The 16,810-nt window shown below is 36.8% G+C and overlaps 1 protein-coding gene across 1 annotated transcript; it reads right to left on the bottom strand.

Annotated features, from left to right (window-relative positions):
• Nucleotides 1–1,595: 1,595 nt before the first annotated feature.
• LOC109405312 (uncharacterized) lies at nt 1,596–15,984 on the bottom strand. The gene is made up of 6 exons (XM_019678352.3): nt 15,759–15,984; nt 3,523–3,591; nt 2,857–3,324; nt 2,479–2,796; nt 1,977–2,420; nt 1,596–1,912 (listed from the first exon to the last, which is right to left on the bottom strand). The coding sequence occupies exons 2-6, from the start codon at nt 3,587–3,589 to the stop codon at nt 1,761–1,763; spliced, it is 1,449 nt and encodes a 482-aa protein (XP_019533897.1). The 5' UTR covers nt 3,590–3,591; nt 15,759–15,984; the 3' UTR covers nt 1,596–1,760.
• Nucleotides 15,985–16,810: the final 826 nt, after the last annotated feature.

Raw genomic sequence — 16,810 nt, 5'->3', positions numbered from 1 at the left:
AGGTTCAACGGGAGCAAGGAAGGTTCAAGATTCGTTTGCAGCCTTACATCGAGAAGCTCGTCGACAGTCACGGGATGAAGGATGCCAAAGGAACAAGGTCGCCTATGGATCAAGCCTACCTGAAGTCCGAAGAGAAGAGCGAAGTTCTGGAGGATGCTACCCAATATCGAAGTCTAGTCGGATGTCTTCTGTATCTGGCAGTCGTAGCTCGCCCAGATATCGCCAACACCGCAGCCATTCTTGGCAGGAAGTTCTGTGCTCCAACTCAACGGGACTGGACGGCCGCGAAGCGCACGTTACGTTATCTGAAGCAGACCAGTGACTACTATCTGGTGGTCGGCGGTGATCCAAATCAGCAGTTAAACGGCTATTCGGATGCCGACTGGGCCGGCGACCCGGAGGATCGGCAGTCAACGTCCGGGATGGTGTTCTTCTTCGGCGGTTCGGCAATTTCGTGGGCAAGTAGGAAGCAGGCCAGCGTTACGCTCTCGTCCATGGAGGCCGAGTATGTGGCCTTGAGCGAGACCTGTCAGGAGGCCGTCTGGCTAAGGAAGCTACTCAGCGATCTCGGTCAACCTCAAGCGCAGCCAACAGTGATCCGCGAGGACAATCAAGGCTGTTTGTCCTTCGTCAAATGTGAGAGGGCAAGTCGGAAGTCGAAGCATATCGACACGAGACAGAAGTTCGTCCAGCAGTTAGTCAGCAAGAAGGTCATCGAATTAGAGTATTGTCCAACTGAGAATATGACAGCAGACGTGATGACCAAGCCGCTGGGACCAACCAAGCACAAGCAGTTCAGTGAAGCACTTGGCCTGCAGCAGTAACCCCGAAGCTACTGTGCATTGAGGAGGAGTGTGGAGATGCAATGCACCTAGCTCCGCATCAGCGCACCCCTCGGATTCTCTCCACAGCTGTCAACCCGACCCATGCGGTGGGTGTAGAATAGAAATTAATCCAACCGAACTTTTACCGCGTCAAGACGTGTTCACAAGCATTGTAACAGAAACCGTTAAATAAAGTTCCTTTTTGTATTTTTCGCTTTAGTAAAACCTTTGTGTCTCGCGTGTGATTTCCGCGTTACCGAATTTCCCCACGCACGCGAATTCCACTGCATCGGAACTCTGCTAAAGTCCGTCAACCGTTACCATGACTCTTTTTTTAGTGTATGTATAAGCTCTTATAAGGTGAGGAAGAGCATTGAAATAGATTTGTGTTAGTAAGAACACGTAAGAAGTAACTGACGTCATACATATTCTGCAGTACTGCACTAAGAATAAATAATCCGCATCTATTTTGTATATGCCGCGCACAAAGATTTTTGCAATCAAGCTTCGCCCATAAATTTCATTGGCTCTGCACATAGTACCAGATTTCTAGCCCCTCTTAGTTTTTGAATGCAATGCAGATAAGGTCTCTAACTTTTTCATTTTATTTGTGATCAAAAATGTGAGGTCACAGAGAACAGACGTTTAAGTTCATCAAGTGCAGATGTGTAAAACATTGCAACGGTTGTTTTGAAATATCTGGGAATTATAGATTTACTCTACTATCTATAGTTTCACCGATTGGTGATATCAAAGAAAGAAGAAACATGATTTTAAAAATATTTAGTTTTTTGTTGCAATAAATAACTACAATAAATTAAAATAAATTAAATAAATAATGTTTACGGTCTTGGTTTTGAACAGATTTACAGAGTCTTCTTAAAATACATTTGTTGTTAATTGATTTATCTCACTTTTCAGTGATGCGTTGATTTTCTATGAAATTATTCGAAATAATCTCGTTAAATTATTCCAACTGAAACCAAACTTTGGCTTCTTTGTTTGCGCAGCTTCAGTACTTTCTTCGTCGTTGTTAACATCGTTTTCTTCTTCGCTCTCTTCGTAATCATCTTCGTCATTGGTGGTTTCTGCAAGAAAATTTCAATAGAATCGTATAAAAATCCAGGTGGCTGGTTAATCATGCATTATTACCTTCGGTAACCCCTTTGGTTTCTTTTGAATCGTCATCTTCATCATCGTCGTCATCTTCTTCGTCATCATCGTTTTCGGCACTATCATCTACCCCTCCAGTTACGATTGATTCCACAATATCTGTTATCTCATCAGATCCTTCATCGTCCTTGTCCTTTATTTTCGTAACTGTAACGTTGGATTTGACTGCTTCAACTACCGGTACAGTAGCTTTCTTTACTGGCTTAAGATTAGCAGCGTCTTTGGTTAATGATTGAGTGGTATCACTTTTGTTTGTGCTTGCTTTCTTCTTTTTTTGGCCAGTGGTTCCAAGTAAATCTCCTAAAAAGTCTCCTTCCAAAAGACTGAACCCAGTATATCCTGGTTCAGATGATGGTACATCTGGTTCTTCCAGGTCGGCTCCCTCTTCTTCATCATCTTCTTCTTCATCGTCATCATCGTCATCTAAAACAACAAATCAATAATAACAACTAATCCAGGAATCAGCGTCTCTCAATTTTACCATCAGCAATGCCTAATGTACCAAGCAGATCATCTCCCTCATCATCGTCGTCGTCGTCATCATCGTCATCATCATCTTCATCTCCATCAACATCAACAACTGGTGGTAGTGGTTCTGGCTCGGTTACCGATAGACCACGTGGTCCAAACTTGAAGCATGATACTCGCAATACCGCTTCTATTTCATTATCTGCGCGTAGTTCTAGTCCAAGACATGCTTTGAAGTGATCGTCTGCTCTTCTGTTGATACCATATATGCGACCGCAAAAACGGTTAAAGCCACCTGGCAGTGGTATGCACACGGGTGTTGCCTTGCGTCCTATTTAATACCATAAGTATAATATTCTGCATAAACTAAATCTCAAGAAGTGTTACTGACCTGATATGACTCGACTTGCCAAAACTCGATCTCCGAATTTCACTCCAATGGACATTCGATTACCTTCTAAATATTGAACCGAGGCGCATCCCGGACCTTTTACAGGAACAAGTGGTAACGCAAAATCACGACAACAATTGCATTCAAAAGTCGTACACTTGCAATAACGATTTATGGGATTAGCGTCGTCAGTGTTCACAACTGGTGCTTCACTTACAGGCTCCTGAGGAACCTGATTGATTTCTTGCAAAACTTCATTATTTTCTGAGTTGGTTTCCTCATCAGCATTTACATTGCTGGCCTCATTACAGTTCACTTCGTAACAGTTCACGATTTCACTTGCGTCTGTCTCATCTACCGCATTAGAATCGGAAATGTTACCATCTACTGCATTCTCGCTATCACTATATTCTTCAACATCTTGCCTTAGTACAATGGGAGATTTGTTGGTCAGTTTTATTGCTTTTTCTGAAAGTATGGAATCATTCTTAGTTAGGATAGTTGTAAAAAGGTAACGTCCAGCAATTACGTCACTCGAAAATGAACAATTTATAACCGAAAGAAAGGTCATACTTTTGGTATGAGAACTTTGATTTTTTTTATAAATCGTCACAGTTTTCTGACGTAATGACTTAATTTGTGGATGCTTTCAAAGTCCATACGTACTTTCCAAGACTCTTGCGTATGAGAGTGACGCAAACGCCAGTATGATAATTGCGGTGTTAAGCCTCATATCTGAAACAAAAAAAATAGGTGTCAGAAGTTTCAAATAATATTCAGCCCGGGAATTTACCCCATTAATTACACAAGTTTACAAAATAAAACGAAAGTCATGAACTTCTGTCAACGACCAAATTTTTTGAAGCACAATTTAGTGCTGGTTTCGAAATCGACCTTCAAAAAAATTTAAGTAGAACAGTTTTTGGGTTTTAGCTCAATATTGAGTTTTGCAACTTTTTAAAATATGTAATTTACTAAAATTTAAATATAAGGTACCCCGGGGCAAGTGGGACCTAAAAAAGTGCTAATTTGGTTTTGTCATGCCAAAAATTTCAGAATACAAATTCTATAACAATTCCAATGGACCCAAAAGATGTTGTTAGTATATTTGTACTTATTAACGTGCATTAAAACTGTTTCAAAATTTTTACATTCCATATATTATGCATATAATGAAAAGTGTAGCAGATCTTCATTTACTGCGTTTCACGGGGCAAGTGAGACATATTCAGAGTTTTTGTTCAAAAGGCTTAATATAAGTTGCAACAAATGAGGTAACATAAATCATAAATCTCTTATATGAATGACTATGTTTAGAGATTAAAATAAGAAGAGGTTTATGGTATCGTGCATAAATTACGTAACACATATCAAATCGCTGGGGAAAAAACTTGTATCAACTCTAGCAGCTCATGCAAAATAAATTGATTTTTTAACCCTTTCCTTCCCACGACTTTGAACGACTATATCTATGCTAAAAAAGCGTTTCCGAAAAAAGTAGTAGAACAAAAGTTATTGCAAATTAACTAAATTTTTCGAAATCAATGAAAAAAAATTTGGTTGTAAATCAATAGGTTTTTGATTGTTTATCAATAGTTCAACTATTGAAACAAGTAGGTAGTAGTTGGGTTAACCTTATGAGGTTATAACCATATTCTAAAAATTATTGCATCATATTCATCTAATTCCGTTTGTCCGGAGTTCGTCGAAAATCGATGGTGCTCTAGAGCAACCATGGGAAGTAGAGGGTTAACAAAAAGCGCCGTAAAGTGGAGTGACAAAAGATTTCGAAGCTTGGTCTCTATATTATATAGTTGATGAATCTCACCAATATTCAATCTGGGGTTTCGAGATTTTCAGTGATATCTTTTCCCTGACATAATCTTACGATCATTAAATATTTTTTTTAATCATAAATTTTGAAAAGGCCATTTCCTTATTTCAATTTATTATGGACGGTTTTAATTTATGATGGACGGTATCCAATTTATTATAGCTCAGAAAAATTCATTATGCAGCGTTGAGTCAAAAAATAATGGAAGATATTTAGAGAAAAAAAAAAATAAAAAATACATGCTTTTGATTTTTTTTCGTTTTACCCAAGGTTTTACCATTTTTAACAAGAATTTCGTCATCTAAATAGAGGTAATAGAGTATAATTCAACAGTAGATTACTTAACGTGTCAATTTTTATTGACTTTCGTGCTAATTTCATCTTAGGCTGGACAAGGCGAGATGAACCCATAAAAATGTGTTTGTTTATTCTTATAGGTTCCACTTGCCCCAGATAGCGAAATGCACTGGGGCAAGTGAGAGCAGTAAACTAAAGGTTATAAATAAAAATAAAATGCAGCTTTTTCGCTTGACATCATTTGCAAGAACTCCAAACACTATCCTGAAACCGAAAAAGTATTTGTAGAATAACAAATCTATTTTTAAACGATGAATGTAGTAGAGCACGTCAATCTCACCTAGTGAATTGAAAATTACATATGAACAACAATAAAGTATATGGTCTCTTTATCGTTGAAACAATAAAAATTTTTGTATTCAAAGCATCCGTAGGTGTGATACCTATGTTTTTTCTTTCGTGTTTTCGAACTCAGGGCATGATTCTACACCAAAAATGATCATCAGCTTTGCGAGTTCAAAAATGCTGTAAACTAGTGTTACCAATATAAGCATATTTCCAAAGGTAGTACTTGGCTAGTTAAGGTCTTATCGGATGATTTCGAGTTGTCGTGCAAGCCAAGTATCCCATTATCAGCATTGGCAGCCATGTTGGATATGTTGCTCGAAATATCAAACTGATAAATCTCAGCCATCACATCAAATATTCGCATGAAAAAGTATCATCCTATATGCTCAATTACAGCGAGTTTGATGATGTTTTTTTGAGCTGCGATCGCGCTGTTCTATTTTGTACAACACGTTGAAAAAAATATCGCTTTTTATATTCAACATTAGCGTGGTGCTGAAGGAGGTGCTCAACCGCGCGAGTTACGGAAGGTAGGGGCCTTCCAAATACCACGTTTTTTACCCCCTCCCCCCTCCCCGTGGACAAGCGTGGACTTTTCACTGACCCCTACCCACCTCTCCTAATGTCCACGTGGACTTCAGAAAAAAAAATATTTCGATTTTTTTATTTGAAAAAAAACAGTGATTTTCAAACTTTTAAAGTTTTTTTTTTCTGAAAATGATGCAATGAATAAAATATTTTTCTTAATTTTATATATTACGAATATTTTCGTATTACAAATTATCTACATAGGCTACTATGGCTCTCTGGATGTTCAACCCATGATTTTCACATATTTTAGATGACTTTTATGCTTTTATATACTATCTATCAAAGATTGTATTTTTTTAGATCATTGCCGAAAAACATTTATTAAGGTACCCCGGGGCAAGTGGAACCTAAAAAAAATGCTAGTTTAGTTTTGTCAAGCCAAAAAATTCTAAACATAAATAAATTTATATTTCCAATGGTTCTAAAAGACATTGTTGGTATATTTCTTCTTATTAACGGGCATTAAAACTGTTTCAAAATTTTCAAAATCTGTATATTATGCATATAATGAAAAGTGAAGCAGATCTTCATTTACAGCGTATCACGGGGCAAGTGGGACCTATTCGGAAATTTGTACATATGGCTTAATATATTTAGTTGCTGCAATGCTACATATATGTAAGGTAGCATAATTTATAAATATCTTATACGAATAACTATGTTAAGCGATTCATGTTGGAAAAGTTTTGTGGTACCGTGTATAAATTACGTAACACATATAATAACGAATCATGAGAAAAAAAATTGATTCAACTCTAGCAAGTCGTGCAAATCAAATTGATTTTATTTATACAAAAAGCGCCCTAAGCTTAAATGCCGAAAGATTTCCAAACTTACTTTTCATATTACGTAGTTGATGAGTCTCGCCAAAAGATTTTTCAAGGTTTACAAATGTTATGTTTTTCCTTACATAACTTTACGACCATCAAATAAATATTTTAAAATCGTGAACCTCGAATAAATCGTTTCCCAATTTTTTCATACTTTACGGCCGATTCCTTAACATTCAGAAAAACTCATTATGCAGCGAAAAACGAAAAAATAATAGAATTTGCTTGAACGAAAATATGAAAAATAGATGATTTCGGAAAAAAATATGTTCCACCAAAACCTTTACCATTTTAAACAATAGCTTCATTATCAGAATAGAAGTAATTAAGTATAATTCAACGATTGATTACTTTAGGTGCCGATTTTTACTTCACTTTTGTGTAAATTTCGACTTAGGCTGAAGAAAGCGAGATCAAACTATGAAATTGTGTTTGTTTACTCTCATAGGTCACACTTACCCCAGATGCTGAAATGCACTGGGGCAAGTGAGAGCAGTTTACAAAAGATAATACATAAAAATAAATTACAGGTTTTTCGCTTAAAATAACTTGCAAACACTCCAAATATTATCCTGAACCGAAAAAGTTTAACTTTATTTGTTATTCTATTTTTAAACGGCGAATCTAGTAGAGTACGTTAATCTCAATTAGTGAATTGAAAATTACATATGAACAACAATAACATGTATGGTCTCTTTATGGTGAGAACAATAACAATTTTTGAATTCAAAGTATCCGTTGGTGTAATACCTATGATTTCTATAAAGAATGTTTGGCTTAAAATTATCATATAAAAAAAATTATAGCTGTAGGTCTCACTTGCCCCGGATTCTCACTTGCCCCGGGGTACCTTACATCAACATTTTTAAAGTGCATAGTATAGTTTCAAAACTCACTCATAGTGATATGATTTTGAACTTAATGTTCTATAAAATATTTTATACACAGCAAAAAATAAATGCAACCCGCCCGATGTAACTCATTCCGATGTACTAAATAACACTAGTTTACAGCATTTTTGAACTCGGTAAGTTGTTGATCGTTTTTGTTGTAGAATCATGACTGTTTTCGAAAACATGAAGGAAAAAAATTACAGTAGAGCGGAAATTTTTTCGACTTACCATACAAGGTTGATGATTTCAAATCAATTTTTGTTCTATTTTTAAGTAATGTTGCTCACTTCACACATCTCATTCTCCGTAATCAATGCTCCGATTGAGCTGAATTTTTTACTGTATTTCGCCTACATATGATTTGTCAAATAAACGGTGAGAAAGAATTTTTAGATTGTTTTTTTCTTATCGAGAAAAATATATTTCTTCATATATTTTTGGAAATTTTGCTAAAATTTAAGGAGATCGTCCCAAAAACTCGCCAATATCTTGAATTGCATCAATCTGACGCAAAACCTGCATTCAGATGATCGAATAATATTGTATTCAGCTTTTAATTAATAAAAAAAGATTTGAAATTGGTTGAACAAAACGCAAGATATTTGATTTTTAGTAATTTCCACATTTTAAAAAATTGTAAAACTAGATATTAAGCTAAAACTTAAAAACTGCTCTACTGTAAACTTTTTGAAGCACGGATTCGAAATCAGCACTAAATTGTACTTCAATTCGTTGACAGAAGTTCACGACTTTCATTTTATTTTGTAAACTAGTGTAATCAATGTAATCACGATTCCTATGTATACGATTACATCGTTTTGATGTAAAATCTTTTGTTCTTATGTGTACATCGTCCTGTGTAATATTCATGCAACCGACGTTTTAATCGGGCTGCAGCAGTACAGATGTAATATTACACAACAGTTTTTTCTGTGTATAGAATTTCAACGAAAATTTTAGACACTAGACAATTCAAAATCCTGGCAATTTTTCAAGAATGTTGCCATTATAATTTCAAAATTGGTTTTAAAGTAATGATTTTATCCTTTGAGTTGAGTAGCCGTCGCGAACTAAAAACAAGTTATTTAATAAAAATAATATAATAGATAACTGTCTAACTGTCATGAAGTAGAATCACATCAATATTTGTTACACTGATGAATCTTTTATTTTTTCTTAAATCAATATTGTCCACGTGGACATTTGACAAACCCCCACCCCTCTCTCCGTGGACAAGCGTGGACTTTTCTCAGACCCCTCTAAATTGTCCACGTGGTATATGGACGGCCCCTTATGTCAAATTTTATTAGGAATCGGAGCAGTTCTACAGTCATTGTTTAAAAGGGCTATTATTGGTTAAAAAATCAACCATTTTGATGCATGCAATCAAAAGTTATACATTAGTTTCCGTGGCGCAATTTGATTCAGTACATCCTTTACAATAATATTCATGGATAAGGACAGGAACATCATGTGATTGATTGAAAAGTGAAAGCAGCACATCGACAAACATCCGAATGGCTCAGAGAACGTTGGCTCGGAGGACCAAAGCAGCAGAAGACATGGATGCGCCAGCACGGGAAGGTCCTCTATCACCCCTCAAAAAGTTTGCACTCACGAACCCAACACCCTGTATAGATTTACCTCCTCCTACTGGATTACTATTGATTTCCGAACTTCCGCTTCATAATTGCTGCAAAGTAGTGATTTGGAATTTCGGCAAGGAGCGTCCAACATAGCTCTCGCCCTCACAAGTTCCTAACTCATGCTTCCACGGGTCAATAGATGACAAATCATCGTAATCTAAGAGATCCTGGTAGGTGCGATTGATCGTGTACCAAATCGTGGGTTGCTGTGGCAGCCCATTACCATGGAGCATCCACAGATAACAGATGTTTATGCTAGTACAAATTTTTCGCAGAATCCTGTGTAAATGTTTAAAACGATATACGATGGCTCACTACCGCCATCTACTCAACTGATTGCGGCATTGCATCTAACTTGAATGCAAGAATAGTTCAAAGTTCCAGTTTCATTCAAGATCGAATACAATCTTGAATGTAAAATTGCGTAGTGCATGCAATCTTGAAAGCGATCACTGACTATCGATCACTGCGCCATCTCCAAATGATTGCCACTTGAGTTTCAGCTGCTCGTTACATACGAAATGGCTGTTGAGCATTTTTACACACATTGCCAATATAAGCATAAACGTCTGTTATCTGTGGAGCATCTAAATGATATCGAACTGGCTGATGACGTTGCTTTCTTAGCTCAACGGTGCTCTGATATGCAGAGCAAAGCCTTCAGTACACGCTTTGCCAAATGTGCAAATATTTCGCAATTTTGGCAACTTTATTTGTCGTGCGCAGAGTTACCCGTTGCTCATGTGTACATAAATGTGACAGCGAGCCTCCCACCAAATTGTCTCCCAGCTCTTCAAAATCGCAGTGTGCTGCGCTGCTAGGAGGCTCACGAAAATCTGGTGGGTGCGAGCTTGGCGCATAGCTCCCGGGGAGCTCGTCTCATGCGCTACGTGAGCTGTTGGTATCTAAGGTGAAAAACAACTTCTTAGTAACGAAGAACCTCAACAACTTTTTCCGTACACAACTCAAGTGTCTGGTTGGTCTATGCGATACGACTAGAGACTCTCAAGGCTAAGGTTAGGGTTTCAATTCTCGTTCGTTTAGGAAGTTTTTGTCATGAAATTTTCTAATTTGATCAGCGCATGAGACGTAGCTCATGAGACACATCTTGAGAAAAATGAGGCACACAAATTTCAGTCTCAAAATGTACAGTGCTCCCGGGAGCTCGCTTGCAATGTGGCTCCCGTACATGGGACTACAGTACGTGTACATCAACTCTGGTCGTGCGTGTAGTGACCAAATAAATTTTAAATGACATTGTTGTGCAAATATTTGCCCTTGCCTAACTTTGTCATGGCGAATATTTGCATACATGACAAATTAAACACTTTCAAAGTAAGTCAAAATAGCAAATATTTGGTCATGTTTGCAACTCCGATCAGTACTCGAGTGGCAAACATGTACAAATAAGAGTTTGCCAATTCTTTGTCACACGTGTACTGACTGGCATTCACGCACCAATGTGCAAACCATATCCTACCAACAATCCGACATTCGCATGAATTTGTCCAGACGCATTCGGTCTGACGTGGATACAAATGATTGCAATCATAACTTCCTTCCCCTTCCCCACATTGACCTGCAACCTGACGTGGCAGGCTCATACACTGAAGATGCCTGCTAGTGCCCAGCAGATATCTCATTGGGTCCTTGTGAGTGTAGCTGGTCTGGCGATACTGGAGTAGCATCCAGCGACGGTCAATCAAGCCCAAGCTCTACAAATACGATTATCATAATATAACAATCAGACGAAATTCGCTGTTTTTCGAAACCTCGGATATCATGGGATCCTTTTTTTCTCACAAGTTTCTCAATGGTTTCAAAGTGTGCAGTTGCAAGAAATAGTGAAAATATTTTTTTGTCTGTATTAACGAGATTTTTAACCCTAGGCTAGTTCATCTCGGGACCCACGTTTTACTTCCCTTCCGAAGGAAGAACCCACATTTTGTGAGTATGTTGGGAGTGGGATTCGATCCCAGGTCCTCGGCGTGATAGTCAAGTGTTCCAACCACCACACCAGGTCCGCTCCACGTTTATAGTGAAAATAGAATCATACGCAACTATATATGTAATAGTTACAATCTAGAGTGCCATGCTGCAATGACCTTAACAATTGTCAAACCACCACAACTTGGCAAGACAAAGTTTGCCGGGCCAGCTAGTATGTAATAGTTATTAAAGTGAAAATTGTTCAAAACAGTAAAAATATGGAAAACGATATGAACAAATTGGTTTTTTACTAGTGTGTAAATCCTTACCAACTTCAATAAAAACTGTCTTCAATGACATGTACTATATTTTCTACTGTAATCAATAGACGATGACAACAAACAAAAATAACCAAATGTTTATATTGCAGGCTACATCCCAAATTGGACTATCACACTTTTTTGGTACACCTAAAAAGTGTGATGAAAGTGCACATTTGCCTCGGATCGTCTCGACGTCTTCGGTGCACTTATTCCTCCATTTACAAGGAATAAGTGCACCGAAGACCTCAACTCGATCTGATGTGTCCCTGCGCTGCAATCACACTTTGAAGGTGTGTGCACACTCTCTTTTTATAATGCATACGCTAGGGTTTTTTTCAAATGCTCTACAAATGTTTCTTGGGCGACTTTGATGAGTAATTGAAACTGAAAAAGTTAAAGCCAGAAAACCGTTTTTTTTCTTGAACCACCCTAAGCTAATTCAGCAAATTATCGATCAATTTCAAAGCTATATAAAAACTGTCTTTAGAAATCTTGCTCGAAATTGATAGATCTACAACTTTTCCGAAGAATGTACATACTTATTCTTGCAAATAAAAAAGTTTGATTTCTAATTTCTTTGAAGATATGGACCATGTTTTTCGAATTTTCATGTTTTTCGAAAAGAAGGCCTTTATATTAGGAACAAATTTTTTGTCTAAAAAATCATTTGTAGGCGCTAATGCATCTTTCCTCGTAAATCTGGTTCGTGGACCACTGTGCATTGGTTGTCCTTTACAGTAAAACATTTCAAAACATTTTGAAAATCACAGTTTGGAAATCCACGGTGTAGCTATTGAACAACAGTAAAGAAAAACTATGGATTCCTAAATCTATTTTTGTATTAATTTATTTGAAAAATTAAGCCAATTTTTAATAACTTTTGAACATGTTTTTGGCGTAGAAATAGTCGTTCGAAGTCGTGTTAAGGAGAAGGGGTTAAACCACGACTATGCTTAATATTATTCTAAAAGTCTAAATCAGTGATTCCCAAAGTGGGCGAAATCGCCCCCTGGTGGGCGAAAATCAAGTCCAAGGGGGCGAAAATTACTAAAATGAAAATTGGGGGGCGAAAATACTGAAAAGAGGGGCGATTTTCAATAATAGAAATCCATCTATAATATGAACAAATAAGTTCAAATCTTTGAAAAAATCCTGAGTCAAAACATGCTAATGACCTAAGTTATACAGAATTCCAAAGAACAGGGGATAGACAAAATGATCGGGACAGGCAAAATTTTTAGTTTTCAAAAAATGTTCAACTAGCTGTAACTTTTCGAAACGTGCATCAAATATTCTCAAATTTTCACTGTAGTTGTGTATCAGTGGACGAAATTCGGAAAAGATCGGGCTATTCTGCACGAAGTTATAAAGATTCTAGAAAAATGTATAATTATTCGATAGCCAACTTTGAGCTGTTATATCTCCGGATTCAATAAACCGAATGCAATGAAATTTTGACTATTCATGACTCACATCATAAACTTTGAACGCACGTTTCGAAAAGTTACAACTAGTTGAACATTTTTTGAAAAGTGAAAATTTTGCCTGTCCCGATCATTTTGTTTTTCCCCTGTAAGTGTAGTAGTTTTTTGATGTTTTTTTTCGGAAAATGGTAGGAGGATTCCTACAAATTTATTCTCGTAAGAATGCTACAAGAATTTACGAAAGAATTCAGTGGGAATCATATTATGAATATGACTAACTATGAATATGTTTCTAACTATGAGAAAATTTGAAACACACTTTTTGGAAATCATTCGTAAAAGGTTTTACCAAAGTGATGTAAAGAAGATAGTGTTGTCCCATAAAAAAATGTTTTGAATGCATTGGCGGATTTCTGCAGAGATTTACAGTCAAGAATATGGAGAAGTTTTCAGCATTTTTTATAAACATATTGCGGGTGATATTGGTAAGGAAATTTCTGATAGGATTTTTGGTGAAATTCATGTTTCCTAAAGAAAATTATGAAGACTTTTGAAATTTTGAAACTTGGTCATACAATATCTGGCTTTTTAGGAAATTTTTAATTTTGATTAATTATTTCCCAAAATTTGATGAAAAATAGACTCAATTATTTCAAGTTCGTCGCAAGAATCTTCATTTTTTTCAGTACCGCCACCAAGTAGCGTTTTTATTCATGTGATTAGGTCAATCTGCATAATGATATTGTATTTTACCATCTTACCAAACGAAACCATAGGGAAGGGAATCATATTTTAGTCGCTTTTCCGCAGTCGTTAACCGAGTTATACATAACGCGCAAGTGCCCAAAATACGGCCCACGTCCAAATGGTGCCATCCCTATATTAGTAGTTCAAAATCTTGCCTAGGGGGGCGAAAAAATATTTCATCAGCTCCAAGGGGGCGATACCTCTGACAAGTTTGGGAAGCACTGGTCTAAATGATGTTTTGTTTTACTTTTTATTTAAATGAATTCTCTTCAATCGCTTGAGCATTGAAAAGCAGAAAACGGAAATTCCATTCCATGTTAAACAATGCTTTGAATTACAAACACAATTAGCTTCATAACGCACCGATAAATCACGCCTTTTCTCTGTTCGTAAAACATTTCCTCAGTGTTTACACATTGTGATGCGCTGCAGTAGCGATCGTTACAGGTGTCGATAGAAGCGTTACATATATTTTGATGATTTTTTACGAAGCAACTCCAATCCATACATCACATCAGGCAGGAGTGAAAGTGAAGATCAAACGATCCGATGTGATACCGAAAGCGTTGACCGCCAAAATGGTGTTGACCCGATGGATGGTTCACCTTACACGGATGTGTGTATGCCACTTATATGAATCACGTGCATGCAATTTTGATGAATCGAAACATATGCGGCCTCTACAGCTTTCATTTCTAAATGAATTTATTGCAGTCATCTTACTTGACCTATTTTCCGATGGAAAATTTTATTCATGTTCACTGTCTATCAGGTGACACTGAACAACAACCTTGAGATACGAGTTCGTCACCTGTTTTTTGTTGGGGATTTCAACGTGTCCGTATGATTTCTTATGCGTTTATTATTGGCGATTCTTTAGCTATTCAGCATTAACGATGCTTGCTGTGTATGTTTTCCTACACCGATATGCTTCAAATAATTTAGGAGTAAAATCGGTTAAATATGTCAAGAACTAATGTAGCCTTTCATGAACACAACCCACTTATACTGAAGTGCATATATACACCTGAAGGCGTTCAACGGTACTGAGAAAAATAAACATTTGGGTGTGTACCATTTATTTATTACCTTTAATGGAAAATGCATACACAAGACAACAAGAGATGAGTTCCCAGTTTCGAAAAAAACGCGTTATTATTTTCCAATTAACTCTTGATTCACTGAAAACCAAAACATCGGTTAATTGATGAGAATTGTTACCGTTAGAAACATATTTTATCAATGGCTATTCGCAAAATAGAAAGTGGTTTTTGAGCAATTTATCAAATAAATTTCGAATTCGATTGATTCGATCATCGTGCGAGAAAGTAAAAGCTATGGCTTATTAACGCCTTGAATCTGGAATTTAAATTGACTTTTGCGAAGATTGTCTCTTTCGTCTTCACCTTCGCCCAGTCTTTTCCGGAACAATATGATAATTTTGTGCTACATTCTACGGTAGGCACATTATAACGTGACGTTGACGCTACGCCAATTCATTTTGGGATCTTAATTAATGCATACCTCTGTAAGCACGGGTCGCTTGTGGGAAAGCGTCTCCATTTCGCTCTTTTCAAAATCGATACGTCGGGAATGAAAAGTAAAAAAAAATGTACGCGCGGCCACAAAAGAAAACCGTACTTTACAAAAGTAACGGTTTCTTTTCGCGAAGCTACCGTTTTTGTGTTGCCCATATTCAATTGGCTTAAGTGTGATGCACCGCGCGCTAGTATCCAACTGCTTTTCTTTATATATGATCATAGTGCTAGAAAATCCAGACAAAGCAACCATGGAAACTAATCAGCTTGTCCCATTTCAGCGCGCCAACTTTTCAATTTTTTTTCTAATTATTACACGATGCAAAGATATTTGAAGTCATTCAAATTATTAAACATGTTTCTGTTCTACTTCTGCACGCATTGTTTTCCAATGAACAAGAAATACACAATCAAATCATGAAGATGACACAGTTCACCTTTTATCCATAACGGATTTCCCCATTTGTATCACTTTTTTTTTAACAATTCACAGTTATCTAACCTTCAGCATGTGCGTTGATCACTCCGTTTAAATTTCTTCCGGAACACTTTCCTTATCGGATTCTTCTTGTATTCGAACACTGTCTCTATTGGCCTTGAGAATCCATGCAACCTTCTTCGGTGGCTTTCGGTTCACGACTGGACAACTCGGCCGCGCCAGTTGTAAGCTAAGGTCTCTAAATGAAAGAAGAACGAAAGGAGAGGCTCCCGCTGAGCTGTGTTCAATTCAAGGCGCTCTTCACGAAAGAAGCGTTTTAACTACTTAACGTGGCGCGCAAGTCCCGGTTTTGTCGGTATCGATTATTCGATCTACTCCGATGAAAATGATACACAGCATTTAAATTGGGAGCATGATGGTGAATGAAAAAATAAAAACTATATAGCAGGGATTCTATGGTTGTACTTTTCTGCTCTAACTAACAAACGTTTTTTTGTTTCTCACGGTATCATAGTATTTTTTTATGCACTTCTTTTATTATTAGGTTATGACTAATTTGAACCTTGTTTAAATCGCTTTAAAAAGATCTTTTATAATAAGGCAATTGTCGGTACACCTGTTCAGAACATTTTAAATCCCCCGTAACGTGGGTAGATCACCTTAGAATGGTGCGTTGCGGTGTAAGATCTACCAAATCAAATTTTGATCTTGATATTTACCGTATTTTTAAATATTCCAAGATCAAAGTTTGATGCTCTTTTTTTGTGTTTTGTAGTATTTGTGTTTCAATGTACTGCTAATTTTTATAATTTTTTTTTTTTTATTTCAGAATGATTCAGGTAAATGTATCGTACGATATAAATAATATTTTTAAAATATGTAACTGTGGCGAGCGTATCACTAATTTGTAGCTTATTTGACGTACGATGTTAATATTATTTTATATTTCAGATTATCAACCGAAGAATCTAGTAATTCGACCAAATGCCAACAAGATGACGAGGATGAATTGGGTAGACAACTGATTCGAAGCAGTCTAACAATGGTGTGCCTGAACGTTAACCAAGCGTATCCTATGGAGTTTACCCTTCCACTAACAACGCCCAAATTCCCGT

This window comes from Aedes albopictus, chromosome 1 (genome assembly GCF_035046485.1).
Source record: "Aedes albopictus strain Foshan chromosome 1, AalbF5, whole genome shotgun sequence".
Classification (NCBI taxonomy): Eukaryota; Metazoa; Arthropoda; class Insecta; order Diptera; family Culicidae; genus Aedes; species Aedes albopictus.
Note: the sequence above shows the minus strand (reverse complement) of the source record. Positions and strands in the feature narration are given on the sequence as shown.

Excerpts from the sequence above, each read along its gene's own strand:
- LOC109405312 (XM_019678352.3), bottom strand. The coding sequence starts at position 3,589 with ATGAGGCTTAACACCGCAATTATCATACTGGCGTTTGCGTCACTCTCA. Across the intron at positions 2,797-2,856 it reads GGCAAGTCGAGTCATATCAG|GACGCAAGGCAACACCCGTG; the intron begins GTCAGTAACACT and ends GGTATTAAATAG. Across the intron at positions 2,421-2,478 it reads TACATTAGGCATTGCTGATG|ATGACGATGATGACGATGAA; the intron begins GTAAAATTGAGA and ends TTGTTGTTTTAG.